Source organism: Gorilla gorilla, chromosome 12 (genome assembly GCF_029281585.2).
Source record: "Gorilla gorilla gorilla isolate KB3781 chromosome 12, NHGRI_mGorGor1-v2.1_pri, whole genome shotgun sequence".
NCBI classification, from domain to species: Eukaryota; Metazoa; Chordata; class Mammalia; order Primates; family Hominidae; genus Gorilla; species Gorilla gorilla.
In genome coordinates this window covers 43,705,204-43,720,193 of record NC_073236.2, presented here as the reverse complement: position 1 = coordinate 43,720,193, position 14,990 = coordinate 43,705,204, and the positions used below count along the sequence as shown (strand labels likewise).

The 14,990-nt window shown below is 43.7% G+C and overlaps 1 protein-coding gene across 8 annotated transcripts in view; it reads right to left on the bottom strand.

Annotated features, from left to right (window-relative positions):
* NCK2 (NCK adaptor protein 2) overlaps positions 1 to 14,990 on the bottom strand; it is a 150,616-nt gene that overhangs the window by 31,300 nt on the left and 104,326 nt on the right. For 6 of the 8 annotated variants that reach the window (XM_055378955.2, XM_031008141.3, XM_031008143.3 and 3 more), the window contains one exon: positions 7,650 to 7,891. In XM_055378955.2, coding sequence (XP_055234930.1) covers positions 7,650 to 7,875 — 226 coding nt within the window. In that variant the 5' untranslated portion in view covers positions 7,876 to 7,891. The remainder of the gene's footprint in view (positions 1 to 7,649; positions 7,892 to 14,990) is intronic. The other 2 variants (XM_055378954.2, XM_031008142.3) reach the window with 1 other exon arrangement.

Below are 14,990 nucleotides of genomic sequence, written 5' to 3'. Positions count from 1 at the left end.
AAACTTAGGGCACTGCCCAGGCACAGCAGGGGAGCCCAAGTCTCCAGACTACCAGCTACCTTTACGGCCTAGGGTAGTCTCTAAACCACTGCTCATATGTCTGCTTGTTTTAGTGCACAGGAAAATTACAAAAACGGCGCAAAAAACATTATTTTCCCCAAGCCATTTGAGACTAAGCTGCCAAGACGATGTTCCATTACCCGAATACTTTATGTGTATTTCCACAAATAAGGGCATTCATCAAAATCAGTTAATTTATATCAATACATGATTATCACCTAACCCTTGAACCCCTTCAAGGCTTGCTAGTTAGTCCCGAGTTTTCTCATTTCTAAAACAAAGAACTTGGTATAATTCTGACTCTGGGACAGAGTCCCCCCAAATGTACAAAGCGGCCTACCACTAAATCCAGATAGTCAATTTGGTAGAGGAAAAATAATTCAGATTAGATCTGAAGTCCCCTCTGGGTCTCGTACCTGTGACTGCTGTGTTCTCAGGCTTCATTTTTTCATCTGTGATTAGTAACACTACTGAGGCTGGCCTGGGGTGCTATTACATATTTTCATATGAACTGGACATTTTCATAAATTTATGTACCATGTAACTAAAATCTTGCTTGACTACTCGACTAACCTGGGTCTTTCGATCTAAGTAAAATCAGCATGCTTAGTATGAAGCACAGGCTCAAGACCGACCCCCTTCCCACTAGTCTGAAGTCCTCTAATTCTTTCTAGACATAATTCTAGAGTCTTTACCACTGATATAAAAAAATGCCTGTAAGTGTTAAGCCGCCTGGTAAATTGCAAAGTGCTGTATAACTTGCAAGCTGTTGCTGCTCTCATTACATGTATTTATGCAGGCTAACCCTAACTAAAGGGCCTTTAGTTACCCGGGGCAGGGCTGCCTTCTCTGGTTGCAGTTTACAGCCCGTTACCCTGATCCCCACCTGCTACTTCTTGTAGCCATTATGCAGGTGGAAGAAAGGGAAGGGGGGAGCGGGCAGGAGGGAGGGAGGGAGGGAGGAAAGAATTCCAGGCCAGTCTGATCTTAAGATAAATTGCTGAGCATGATTCTTGTGGTAAGACTTGGTGTGCTTTAAAATGAGAGAAACTGGCCGGGTGCGGTGGCTCATGCCTATAATCCCAGGACTTTGGGAGGCTGAGGGAGGTGGATTATTTGAGGTCAGGAGTTCGAGACCAGCCTGGCCAACATGGTAAAACCCCATCTGTACTAAAAATACAAAAATTAGCTGGGTGTGGTGATACACACCTGTAGTCCCAGCTACTAGGGAGGCTGAAGCAGGAGAATCGCTTGAACCTGGGAGGTGGAGGTTGCAGTGAGCCAAGATTGTGCCACTGCTCTCTAGCCTAGGTGACAGAGCAAGACTCCGTCTCAAAAAAAAAAAAAAAAAAGAGAAAAACCTCAACGGCACCAACAGCCACTATCACTTTCAGCAGATAGCTATACCAGAAGGAAAGCGACTTGGCTCCTGGATCCAGCACACAGCACCTAATGTGGGCTTCCTTCCCCATAGAGAGGTGGTCAGAACCTGGTGCACGAGTCAGACTTCCTTTCACAAGACATGTGACGTCTGTATACACTGTCTTTAAAGATCGTGCATGATCTTAATGCTTTAAAAATGTTGTAAGGGCATCTATTGTTAAAACCAGGCAGATATTTATTTTTTACATAATGAGGAATTTGTTAGTCCACTTAAAATCTAAAATCAGACTCCATAAAGGTGTAAAAAGTAACTGAAGAATGTAATTCAAATTGCTCTCTTCTCCCTAGCAAAGGCATATCTATATTTTACTTTCACAAGAACTCAATTTAGAAAATGGTTGATAGTTTTCCGTAAACATTGTTACCTTCACTGCTGCCTGGAGGGTTTCCACACCAGGTTTGACTCTCCTAAGCCACCTGCCCCAAGTCCTTTCTTTCGGGATCCACAACGACCTTGGGTTCCTCCAGTGTAGCAATAGTGCCCTTGGGGCTCCATCCACGGCTTCACTGAGTGGAAACTTGGAAGAAGTAGAGAGAAAATTCCCCATCTCGTGTGCCCCACAAGTTGCAGTCACAAGGAATGGTTAATCCAGGCATGAGAGGCAATCCTGGTAAATGCACAAGCAGGCAGGGCATGGATCTACACTCCTCCATCTCCATTACAGTGCCGCCGGCATCCACGGCTCTCTATGGACCAGTGTGTTCTCCTCTCTGAGCTTTCCACGTTTCTTCATCCCCAATTCCTCCCCAGCTCTGCAGAGGAACATGGGATGCCCCTGCTCATATCTTCAACTGTTTGTGATCACCCAGTGGAGATGCTTGAGTCCTGTGCACAGCCCAGGAAGGCCTCCCCATGCGGTTCTGACTACATGCTCGCTCATCCTCCATGCCCCGCTGTGAACTTCACTCCAGCAATGCGACGCCCCGCCTCATTCTGAGACGCCTACGGCTTAGCAGGTCCCTGAGCCTGTGTGGAACATACATACTCCACCAGAGCAGGGGCTCTGTCCATCCTGACCTCTGGGACGGAGGCTGGCACTTGGTGGGTAGGGTCCCCTTGTGGATGCAGGAACTCTAAAAGTTCTGACATTTTGTTGTTCTGATGGTTGTTTTTGTTTTTTTATGGCTCATTTTTTGAGACAGGGTCTCACTCTGTGGCCCAGGCTGGAGTGCAGTGTTGCAATCACTGTTCACTGCAGCCTCCAACTTCTGGACTCAAGCAGTCCTCCCAACTGAGCCTCTTGAGTAGCTGGGACCACAGGCACATGACACCATGCTCTATTTTTTAAAAAATTTTTTTGTAGAGATGAAGTCTTGCTATGTTCCCCAGGCTGGTCTCAAATTCGTGGCCTCAACTGATCCTTCTACCTCAGCCTCCCAAAGCACTGGGATTACAGGCATAAACCATCGTGCCCAGCCTTGATCGTTGTTTTGAACTGACATTTTTCTAAAATAAATTTCTTAAAAACGAAAGTATAATACCAACAGAAATAAGCAGTCAGCTTTGCAAACTCCTCCAAGGCAGGTGTGCCCATGAGCCTGCCCCACAGACCCCAGGGCAGATCACCAAGACAGAAGCCCCTGTACCTTCACTGAGGCTCTGCCTCCCTCCTTCCAGAGTACTGTAATCTTAATTCTAATACCAAGTGTTGCTTTTCACTGCTTTTGGATCTTACGTAACAATCCTACAGCTGTACTCCTTGTGACTTTGATCAGTTCAATTCCAAAGCTGATCCTAGCAGGGATATGCCTCTCAGAACCCTGTCAATTTCACCCACGGGTGCCAGCCACCCTGTCCCCATCCAAAAGCATCAGCTCAAACCAGTGCAAAGGCTATTTCACAGTTAGCATTAGGGAGCCCTCTCAGTAGCCTCTGTGCTCCCAGGTCTGGGTTGGATCACAGAGGCAGGAGTTCTGGGGCTGATCATGCAAGTTTCTAACCACCCTAGGCCTAGGTGTGGTCCTGTTGGGAGGAATGCTGAGGAGTGAGCCCTGGGGCAGGTGACGCTGGATGCGGAAGTCCCAGGTAGGTAGGGTGGCAGGGTGAGCCACGGGCAGGTGGGCCTGTGAACAAACCCTCCTGAGGATATGATCAGGTTGTAAATGGAACCGTTAACTTTTTGGGTAATGTGAGTCAGCCCTTAAGCCTATGTTAACCACCGAAAAGAGAATTAACCTTTGGGGCTTTGCAAGGCTCCAGCTAGTGTCATAAAGTAGTAACAAAAAACTGCTCTTCAGTAGCTTGAGGGAAAATCTTTGAAAAATACCTCCCTGGGAGCAGCTTCCCCATCTCAAAAGATGTAGCATAGTGCTTTTACAACACCTCGCCTGCACAATTTTCTAAGTGGAGTTGCAGTATTAAGGCCAGACCTCAGCCCAGGACCGCTCTCCACTGAGCTCAGAGCTGTGCAGTCTGAGCCCTTCAAAAACATCAACTGGATTCTGCCAGCAGAAACAGTTCTTGATCATCATTCCCTGTTATCTGTGGCAAAGTTCTGACTATTCATGATCATAAGCTGAATATGAGAAGAGATCCAGTATACAAATGTTTTGCCCATGTGAAAATAAGAGCTCAGGTTGCTTTATTCAATTTTAAATTATTGCAGAGACAGAAAGCAGGTAAATACTTTCATGAGAGAGCTTTTTGTCAAAGGTTCTCACGTCTTTCCTCAAGCTACTCTTAACAAAGTACTGTATGTGACAAAATTAAGTTTATTAACAACTTCAGGACAGCAAATGAGTACAAGAAAGCAGGAGAGAACTACACAGAGTTAGGGTAATCTACAGTTGGAGATGCAATACACAACACTGTGGTTTTGCTGGGGAGGCCGGTGCCATTTTATTCCAAAGCAGGAAGGAATCTTACCATGGATTTATGAATTAGGTGGACTCCCAAAGCAGTAAAAATGGCAAATGTGGGTGGTGCCATGAGTAGTTACTAGATTGATCCCAGGAGTTAAAGATCAGCCTGGGCAACATAGCAAAATCCTGTCTCTATAAAAAATACAAAATAGCTGGGTGTGGTAGTGCATGCCCGTAGTCCCAGATACTAGGGAGGCTAAGCTGGGAGGATCACCTGAGGTCAATACTACAGTAAGCAGGGATTGTGCCACTGCACTCCAGCCTAGGCAACAGAGTGAGGCCCTGTCTCAAAAAACAAAAACAAAAACAAACTGTGGTCAGTATACATGTGGTGTACTTTTGATGCTGTTTCCACGCCTAATACACAGCAGGGATAATTTCTGCGGGCTGCACAATTGGCCTAAAGTCATACTGTCATTCTGATGGTATACCTATTTAATTATCATCACCAACAGTAATAGGAAGCCATGAACACTTTGGCTCCTATCTTTTTAGCAAAAAAAAAAAAAAAAAAAAAAAAACCCCAAAAAACAAAGAACAAAAAACAAAACACACACACACAAAAATGCAACTAATAGGAGGCAGGAGGGGCTCTGGAAAGCATTCTCACTTTCCTTCTTGGCAACGCCACATCTATAAGCTTTGCACAGAAGTGCACAGAAGTTACTGCATGATGGTGAGACCTGATCAGGGGGTGCCTCCTCTTCCACTGGATGCAGCTCAACAGGGCAAGGGAAAACTCATGCTGAGATAACAAGATCCCTTTGTCCAACAAAAACCTCCAGGTGAGCATGATAAAGAGATCAAAACAAAAAATATATACTAACCATGGGGATATTTCTCCCTCATGACGGGGATACTGATCCCCAAGGGCCTTTTGGCTATGAAGATCAACTGCTATACTCAATACAGGGGTTCAAAACGTCACTTTTTCTGTATTTTTACAATAGCTAATGCTTAACAGGAATGTTTCCCAAGAACTGCTTGCCTGAACTGAGACCAAGCCTATGGGAGGGCTGACACTCTACAGAAGAGGATCTGACCTACTCAGCACAGGCCTAGAGGGCAGAATAAGAGCCAAAGGAAGGAAGAAAGTTAAAGAAATGTAAAAATCTGGTTCTATTTAAGGAAGAGCTTTCTAACAATCTGTTTTCTCCAAAAATGGGATTGGCCTACTCGAACCGACGCTGCGCTCCAGCAGGGCTGGATGGCCATCTGTCGGGGACGGGCGCGGGCCCAGTGCCGGCTCCAGGACGGGCGGCTGGCTCAGTCTGAGAGCCTGGGAGTACATGCATTGGCTGAATCGATCACAGCTCATGAAAAAACTAAGCATGCTGGGCGGAAGATGTGGTTCATAGTTTTAATTTGTGGCTTTGTCTTTTCTCCTTCTAGAAAACTGAGGAAGAAAACTGACAAGGTTTTCAAGGGAATTTCCAGGTCACCCAGAGAACTCGCCTGGCCTTGTTCTACTTCCTACAAGTCTCTAAGCACTTCATGCTTTACTAGAATCTTGTAAATACAAAAAAAAAAAAAAAAAAAAAAAAGAAGACACACAACAAGTCAACAACGTAACAATGTTTGGCATCACTAAAAAGATGGTACTTTGGTGAAAGGTAGAAATTGGAAAAATAAAGCTCAGGACAACCTTCAAGTTTTTCTCTATTCATGCTACCCTCTTTTTTTGGTAACCACAGTTAATTAAGAGTTATAAGCATAAAACAGTGTTTCTTTCAAGTGGCATGCTTATGTGGGGGAAGAAAAGATGAAAGGGAGGCAGCTCAGTGGAGAAGGAGCATATTGCTAATCAAAAATGAAATTTCTCCATCAGGCTGAGAATCTACGATGGCCAGTGAGCTGGTATGATTCATACGAAGTTCCATGTCTCACTTATCTCTCCAAATCATGGTAAGAACCTAATCGATACACAAAAATACTACCTAATACATGAAGGCTTTCGATGATTTTGCAGAGGGATTTTAGACTTTTCAACATGGCAGAAAAGAAAAGATGAACATTTTGCAACACCCACCACATTTGGTGTATAATTTTACTTTCAGTTTTCCTACGTATTCCTCATTCTCCATTCCCCAAAAGAAAACAAATCCTCTTGTTAGAAATTTTTTTAAAACCCCAAGTAAATGTGACACAGGTGATAATATTAACTCATTTCACTAGCAAGCCCTTAAGTGATAACCTGCAGTCTTGGATACAGACAACATTATACTCATAAGAAGGTAACAACGTTTTAAATGTCAGCTCGGATGAGTCATTCTTCAAAAAAGTCCTCGCAATTATTTTCTCAGGTAATCTGAGGCAGTAAATACTGTAAGTCAGTTCCGTGTGCATGTAAAGGCAAGACTGGATACTGTTAACTTTGTATAACTCCAGGAGGGCACTGCCCATAACCTGACAGCACCTGGGAAAACAAGAGGCACATGGGGAGCCGGGCACGGTGGCCCACGCCTGTAATCCCAGCACTTTGGGAGGCCAAGGTGGGCGGATCACAAGGTCAAGAGATCAAGACCATCCTGGCTAACACAGTGAAACCCCATCTCTACTAAAAATACAAAAAATTAGCCGGACGTGGTGGCGGGTGCCTGTAGTCCCAGCTACTCGGGAGGCTGAGGCAGGAGAATGGTGTGAACCCGGGAGGTGGAGCTTGCAGTGAGGCGAGATCGCGCCACTGCACTCCAGCCTGGGCAAGAGTGTGAGACTCCGTCTCAAAAAAAAAAAAAAAAAAAGAGGCACACGGGGACAACAGTATGGCTGAACTAGGCCCCCACCCTGGAGCGGCCTCTGATGTCACAAAGCTGCCCTCTTAGCTAACAGCACCCAGGACTGTGGTGTGATGTAGCATCCATTTCAGAGAGGGAAAAAGTGCTTTGGCTGTCCCCTGCTCTAGGCATGTAGGCTAAATGGACAGGATTTTATAAGAGAGAAAGAACTTCATGTCACGACACTGGCAGAGCTGGGTAGACTTAGAGGTGAGAATTCCAAGTCAGGCTCCTCTAACGTTTTGATACAAGGAGATACCTGTGCAGGGGTCCCAAGCACACAGAAGTGTCTCCATACACAGGACCCCAAACTCCAGAATCTCCGGGAAATGAAAAACATCCTCTTTCTCCATCTTCATCTCTTAGATTATTAAAAAAGACAACTAGGAAGATATTAACATTTAAAACAGACTTTTTTTTTTTTTTTTGAAACAGCAAACTAACTAGAAAGACGAACAGTGTCCCTTGAAATGCACAAGGCTTCCTCTCTCCAGAGGGTGAAACACTCACCTAGTGTGTCCTTCAGGTTCTTCACGAGGGAGCCCTTCTTCAGGCTGTTCTTCCGCTCCACGTAGTTGGACGGCACATAGCCCGTCCTGTTGGCCGCGTTCCTCACCCGCCACCACGTCTTGGAGTCGTCCAGCAACCACAGCCGCTCGTTCTTCTTGATGTCCAGCTCCTGGTCCTGCTGGGCGGTGTAGTCCCACTTGGCTATCACAATAACTTCTTCTGTCATCTTTCATGGAGTCCTTCTGCCAGCAAAACATTTGGAGATGCTCATTAGAGAACTACCCGGACACTTCATCCTTTGCACCAACTTGAAAAATTAGGCACTGACAGCTTTTATTACAACTCTGCAACCGGTTTTCTCCTGGGTCTTGAAATGCTCAACTTTAAAATGACCTTCTTTCAACAAGCTTTAGTATTTGGTTTAGAAACAGCAACCTTATAAAACAAATCCTGTGTTACTGTTTGCTGTACATGGGGAAATCTGACCCTCTAACAAAAACAAACTTGAAAAAAATTCTAAATAACATTATAATTAAATGAGTCCATTTCATTAAGTAACACTGCCTCCTGATAACTGTTAGGTTGACATTCATTTTCTCAGGATATGCTGTGTCTTATAAACATATTTAATAAATCAACATAACCAAACTACTCCTATAAATTAAAATTAACATTGTACTAATAACAAGGTGGTATCCTGGATTGGATCATGAAACAGAAAAGAAAATTAATGGAAATACTGGTGAAATCAAAATAAAGTCTAATAATAATAATAACAATAAATAATTGTCGATCTCTTAGTTTGGACAACACACCAGTAAGATGTTACTGCATTCACGTAAGATGTTAACACAATGAGAAACCAGGTAAAGGGTATAAGCGAATGTTCTGTACTATATTGGAAACTTTTTTATAAATATAAAATTATTCCCCAAAACTTACTTTCACACAAAAACCTGTGCAGAGACGTCTGTAGCAGCTTCATTCATAATTGCTCAAATTTGGAAGCAAGCAAAATGTCCTTTAGTAGGACACAGTTTATGGATACATAAACTGTGGTATATCCAGACAATGAAATATTATTCAGTACCAAAAAGAATGAGCTATCAAGCCATGAAAAGACATAGCGGAACCTTAAACGCATATTGCTAGGTGAAAGAAGCCAATCTGAAAAGGCTACACACTGTGTGATTCTGACAGTTTATCCTTAACCAAACTTCAGCCAAATTCCTTTGAATCTTCTTCCCATTAAGGCCTCAACTTTTGCACTTCCGTATCCATCTTTGCATTGCCCAATTTTTGCAAGACTCTCCTGCTAAGGTGCTCTAGCTGGAATCCTCCACTCTCAACATCTGATCAGGTTCCTCATCCTCTACCATCCCCCAGGTGACAGCTGATCACCCCGTCCTGCCTTCAGAAGAATCCTGTTCGGTCAGTTTAGCCAGAATCCCCACGCTCCACCCCTGATGTTTCCTCTTAGTAATTTTCCACCCACCAACTCCCTTAATTTTGCTCCTTGCCTATAAATGCCCACTCTTCCTTGTTGTCTTAATATTAGGAGTCAAACCCAATCTCTTTCTTGACTGCAAAACCCTACTGTAGTAGTCCCTCTGAATAAAATCTGCCTTACTGTCCTTCAACAAATTGTCATGAATAAGTTTTTTCTTTAAAACGGTATGACATACTGGAAAAGACAAATCTATGGAGACAGTAAGAAAATGAGTGCTTGCCTGGGGCAAGAGGGAAGGGAGGGATGCAAGGGTGAAGCACAGGATTTTTAAGGCTGTGAAACTACTCTGCTCAATACTACAATGGCGGACACCTGTCATTATACATTTGTTAAAATCTATAAAATGTGCAACATCAAAAGTGAACATAACATTTTTCCAAAATGAAAAGTTTATCAAAACAACAATAAATAGATGTGTGTATTATATATCCAGTAAAGTCAATTTTGGAAGTAATAAATAGCAAAAGTGTGGCTGAATAAATAAAATAAATAATCAACTATTTCAGCAACTCTGTACTTCTTAGGTAGAAGATGAATCAATATTCTTTAAGCAGAAAAATTCAATATTCAGTCCTTAAACTAACTAGACATTTCTCCAAACTAGGGAGAAATGAATGATGAAAAGACTCAGGACTAAAATCCCCTTCCTCCCTGACAGAGAGAAGTTCTCATTATTGTATAGGGATGACTTTAGGATTACAGGGGACCTATGCACATTGACTCCATGGAAGCATAAATACCATTTTTAAATAACATATTTTCTACTAGATGCTAAAAAAATTTTTTTATAAATAATACATGTTTCTTTCATGAATTAACTTCCAAATTTAAAGATAACAAACCTTTTGGGAAGAAGGCAAGCCTCTGCATAATATATACAATATTCAAGAGGATAAAGTTTACATAAAGCTCCTATCTGAACTGGAGACAATTTTGTTATCCACTTTCAGAAAATCTCAGGTGCATACCATGTAGAACTCACTAACCTGAGCTTTATGTCAGATTAGACTTTTGAAAGTCATAAAGGCAGATTTTCTAAGTAACAAGAAGAAGAGCAATAGCAGTAGCAGGAATGGAATATTCAGAGAATATTCCATCTGAATACCACATTTCTTTCTTAATTACACAATTTCCGCAAGGTTTTAACAAGAGCAGCCCATCGCTTAAGACCAGTCAAGATCTCGCCAATCAAAGCTGTTTATTAATATATCCTACTGCATGAAGGGTAGTTAAGTAAAGAGCTGGCTGGGCAGGATCTATTTTCACGCACACCGAACATCATATAGAAGCTTTAAAAATTCCACTGCCTGAGCCCTACTGCAAGTCAATTATATCAGTATCTTTATGAAAGAGGCCTGAGCATCCAAGGAGTTTTACATCTTGCCATGTAATTCTTCCGAGCCTTAGATGGGAAAGGCCAAGTGAGAGAACCGAGCCACAAAACAACACCCCACAGAACTTCCCCTGGGCCACAACCCTAAGCTCTGCGAAATGCAATGGGAAGTAAATGTTGAGCAGTGATGTGCACCTGCCACATGCCAAGGCGTTTAATCTTGGGAAAACACCCACCTTTCAGGGAGGTGTCATCCTTTAGGAGACTGTGTCACAGAGATTGAGTGCCTTATTTAATGACAGTCAGGATTTGAGCCCAGGCCTGTGGACCTCCCCTCCCCGACCCGCCCAACCGTCCGATGCGTGGTCTGCATTTTGATAGGCTTATTCCAACTCAGAATTCTAAGATTCTAGGACACGCGAAAATTAAAAGTTCCCATACAACTAGGAAATGACTGCCTATTGGTTAGCCATAGCAATGGGTTTAACCCTATTTTAATGGCTCAATGACAGCCCCCATCAATTTAAACCAAACCAAACCAAAACAAAACCGAACCTGCTTCTGAAGACCAGTCAATCGACGTCCGGCTCGCTCACTTACTGCACTGACGCCCACCAATTCACCACCACCTCATATCAGAGGGCCAGCCAATAAACGACCACTTCACTCCAGTGAAATCCGCCAATCAACAACTGCCTCACTGCAGTGAGACTGCTTCAGACGGACAGCCAATCAATGACAGCTCCATTGGCGTAATCACGCCTCAGTAGCTAAAGGTTAACCAATCCCTGAACGCTTCCGCTTCTGAAACTCCTGGAGCACTGGAAGCTACACTTCCCAAGATCCTTAGAAAGCTCAGCTCTGGCCGGGTGCGGTGGCTCACGCCTGTAATCCCAGCACTTTGGGAGCCCCAGGCAGGCGCTTCACGAGGTCAGGAGATGGAAACCATCCTGGCTAACACGGTGAAACCTGTCTCTAATACAAAAAGAGCAGCCGGGGGTGGTGCCACGCTCCTGTAGTCCCAGCTACTCCAGAGGCTGAGGCAGGAGAATCGCTTGAACCCGGGAGGCGGAGGTTGCAGTGAGCCGAGATCGCGCCACTGCACTCCAGCCTAGGCGACAGAGCGAGACTCCGTCTCAGAAAAAAAAAAAAAAAACTCAGCTCTGTGCCGGACACCGACTTAGCAGCCCGGTCTCCTCAATGAAGGAGGCACCCCTACAGTTTCTTGTTCTGAAGCTGAGTTATGGCCATGCACTGATAAAACAATGGCTCCCTCATTTACACAGCCGGGCTGGGCTGCTGCCCTCAAAGGCCCCAAAACAAGTGGGAAGGAAGAGTGCCCCATCACCCTGTATCCTCACAGGCTTCGGTCTTTTCTCTCTTTGCCAACACAGGTTGGAAAGGCTGGCTGGAAGCCCATCTGGAGGGTCTTGTTGGCCGAGAGTTGAGGTTGCATCCCTTGGACGCTGTTTCTTAAAACCCAACAGGACCATGTGGTATTTTCAGTTAAGAGTAATTTGCTATGGTGCAGGATGGATTTGAACAGAAAGAGACTGCAGATGAACCATTATTCTACAATAAAATTAGACATACAAACTGACAAATTTCCAATGTGAAAAAGCCTCAACAGAAGAAAGTCTGAAAAAAAATGCATTCCAGCTAATTGACTACTGAAATTTTAAGTCAGAGATGGTATTCTGATTTAGTCTAGGCAAGACCATCATAAAAGTCTGATCCAAAGAACAATGCATGTTTTTCTCTCTAGCTTAGCAGTTCAAGGAAACCTAATTTTTGGCTTCATTACTACAGCTAGTTAAGTTTATTACTCAGGTCTAGCCCAAAGAGAGAAGGGCTACAAATTTGATATTATATAGCCAGATTACATCTTGTATGTCATGTGACCACTCTAAAACACAGCTTAGCAAGACCCCCAAGTTATGCTGGAAAAACAGCTCTCAGAACCTCATGAGCTAAGCTGCTTTTTCAAGTCTTGGATGGGAATGGGTTTAAAAACAAATAGGATAGGTATAAAAACTTTCTCAGCTCAACAGTTTTCACTAACGCCTAAAATACGAGCAATCCTACTCTTAAGACCCTATTTTCTTTCTAAAGACAATCCTATTAACCGTATCTTGCTGGGTTAACACACTCCTGATAGTAGCCAGTGTCCCTACAACATTAAAAAATGGTCACAGAGATTTCCAAAGAGGTCACGGGGATCAAGGTGAACCAAATATTACAGAAGAAAGGAGTTAAGGGTCTGAGATTCAAGCTTAGCTGAACCATTTGTATGTTCTCCTTGGATTTCAGTTTCTTATGTAAAATGGGACACCGCCACTTGCCTCAGAAGATACTTCTGATGCTCAGGAGAAACATGAATACAAAGTGCTTTAGAGGGCAAGGTTTAACATTATATAGGTGTGGGCCTTACTACCACCTTAGCCCAGCTGCCTCTTCAATAGCCCAGGGTAATACCTCATTGAGGAGCTTGTAAACAAAGTCCTGAGGCCGGATGTGCCAGCATTAAGAGAGACTTAAGAATGGCAACTACAGTCATAATGAATACCCTCTGAATATTTATGTCATACCTGTCAGGTGGGGCCATGTTCTACCCATCTCTGCTTCATTTAACTAGGATTTACTGAGTTTTCTAAGCACCAGGTTCCTTGCAGAGCAAGACAGGCCCAGTGTCTGCTCTTCTGTGATTCAAGCCAGTGAACAAGCAGTACTGCTTCAGAGATACCCATCAAAGTGTCACTCTCCTAGCCCTCTTGTCTGACTTCCTGAAGAGCATTAGAGCATTTAGCACCAGAGACCACCTGGTCACTTACTTATTGTCTAGGAGGCCCCACTGTGTATTGACAATGGGTGTTTAGGCTTCAGCCACCTGGTTTAATGGGAAGCTGAAGGAGAAGGCAGACTGATGATTCCAGGTTAATATCCACCTGCCTCATTCACCTTTCCACTGACTAACCAATTTATCCCCACAGAGAAGACCAGAGTCTTCCCTCCCTCCTTCTTTCCTTCTTTCTGATGGCATCTCATTGTGTCACCCAGGCTGGAGTGCAGTGGCACAATCACAGCTCACTGTAGCCTCCAACTCCTGGGCTCAAGCGATCCATCTGCCTCAGCCTCCCACCGCGCCCTGCTAGTTTTTTACTTTTTGTAGATATGGGGTTATCTACAAAAAATATCTATGTTGCCTAGGCTGGTCTCAAGCTTCTGGCCTCAAGGGATCCTCCTGTCTTGGCCTCCCAAAGCGCTGGATTACAGGTGTGAGCCATTACACCTGGTCTTGATTTCTTAAACTTAATTCAAAATATATGCACAGAGAGACAAAAACAAGTCTAACATGTTACTTCCAGGATATTAACTTGAAATTTCAAAAATACATATGTGCACACGTGTACATACCAAAATATATTTGTCTATGTGCAAATAATTGGCTTAGAGTTCAGTTAGTAGAAAAAAAATTGAGTCTATATGAAAAATACTGTCATCCCTACCTTGATTTTCAACATGCAGTCTGAATTATTCAAATAACACAATCTACTTCGCTGTGGCTCCTTTTTCCTTTGTAATATCTCATGCCTTAAAATGCAACTGATCAATGTATGGAAACTCATTCAAATACAGGCTTTTAGTAGATATCATTTGGGAAGGGGTTTGTTTCAATATTTTACTGGGGAGGGGTAGAGGAAGGCAGGCCTAGTTGAAAGAAGTTTACTGAATCTAAAGCACACATCCACGAACTCAGTTCCTCTCGCCCCCTCTCTCTTGCAGTGTGTTGGAGGCAGGCCGTGTGCACTGCTATTCTCGGGAGCAAAGAAGCATCTTCTCTGTGGCTGCTCCCACTGAGCATGGCTGACTCTTACAGGGCAGCAGCTTCTGGTCAGTAAGACCTTTGCTCAGTATGTTATTTTGGAGAGAGTCCTTTCATGATCTGTCTTCTGTTTTTATTGGGTAATGGTCAAAATCTGCTGCCTGTAAACTCTCTTCCGACCGTTGAAATTACAGAGGTTTCCTCTGTGGACACTGATAGGACCACTTTTGTGTAAGATCCTCTTCAGCTGCAGAAAGCCAGGGTTTGAAAAGCCAGCTTCATATCAACCATCTGGGTGACCCTGGGGGAAGGTGCTTGACCACTCTGCCCCCCATTTCTGTGTTTGCAGATGGGTCAGAGCTTCGGTGAGGATTAAATGAGCCAGTCTATAGGAAATACCTAACACTCAGTCTGTGATGGACAAGTGTTAGCCATTATAATGTCCAGTCATCACTAGGCTCAATGGCTTGAACGTAAGGTTCACGGGGACTCAAAAACGTATGTGCAATAGATTATGTCATTGAAAAAGAGAAAACTTAAACAGAAAGATGTGCCAACACTCAAAGGTAGTAAAATTGGGATGACATAGTTCTGTGAGGTTTTACAAAGAGATCCCAATAAGTCTTGGGTCACAGCTCCCTTTTTTTAATGCTCCCAGTGTGGCTAATGCTAATG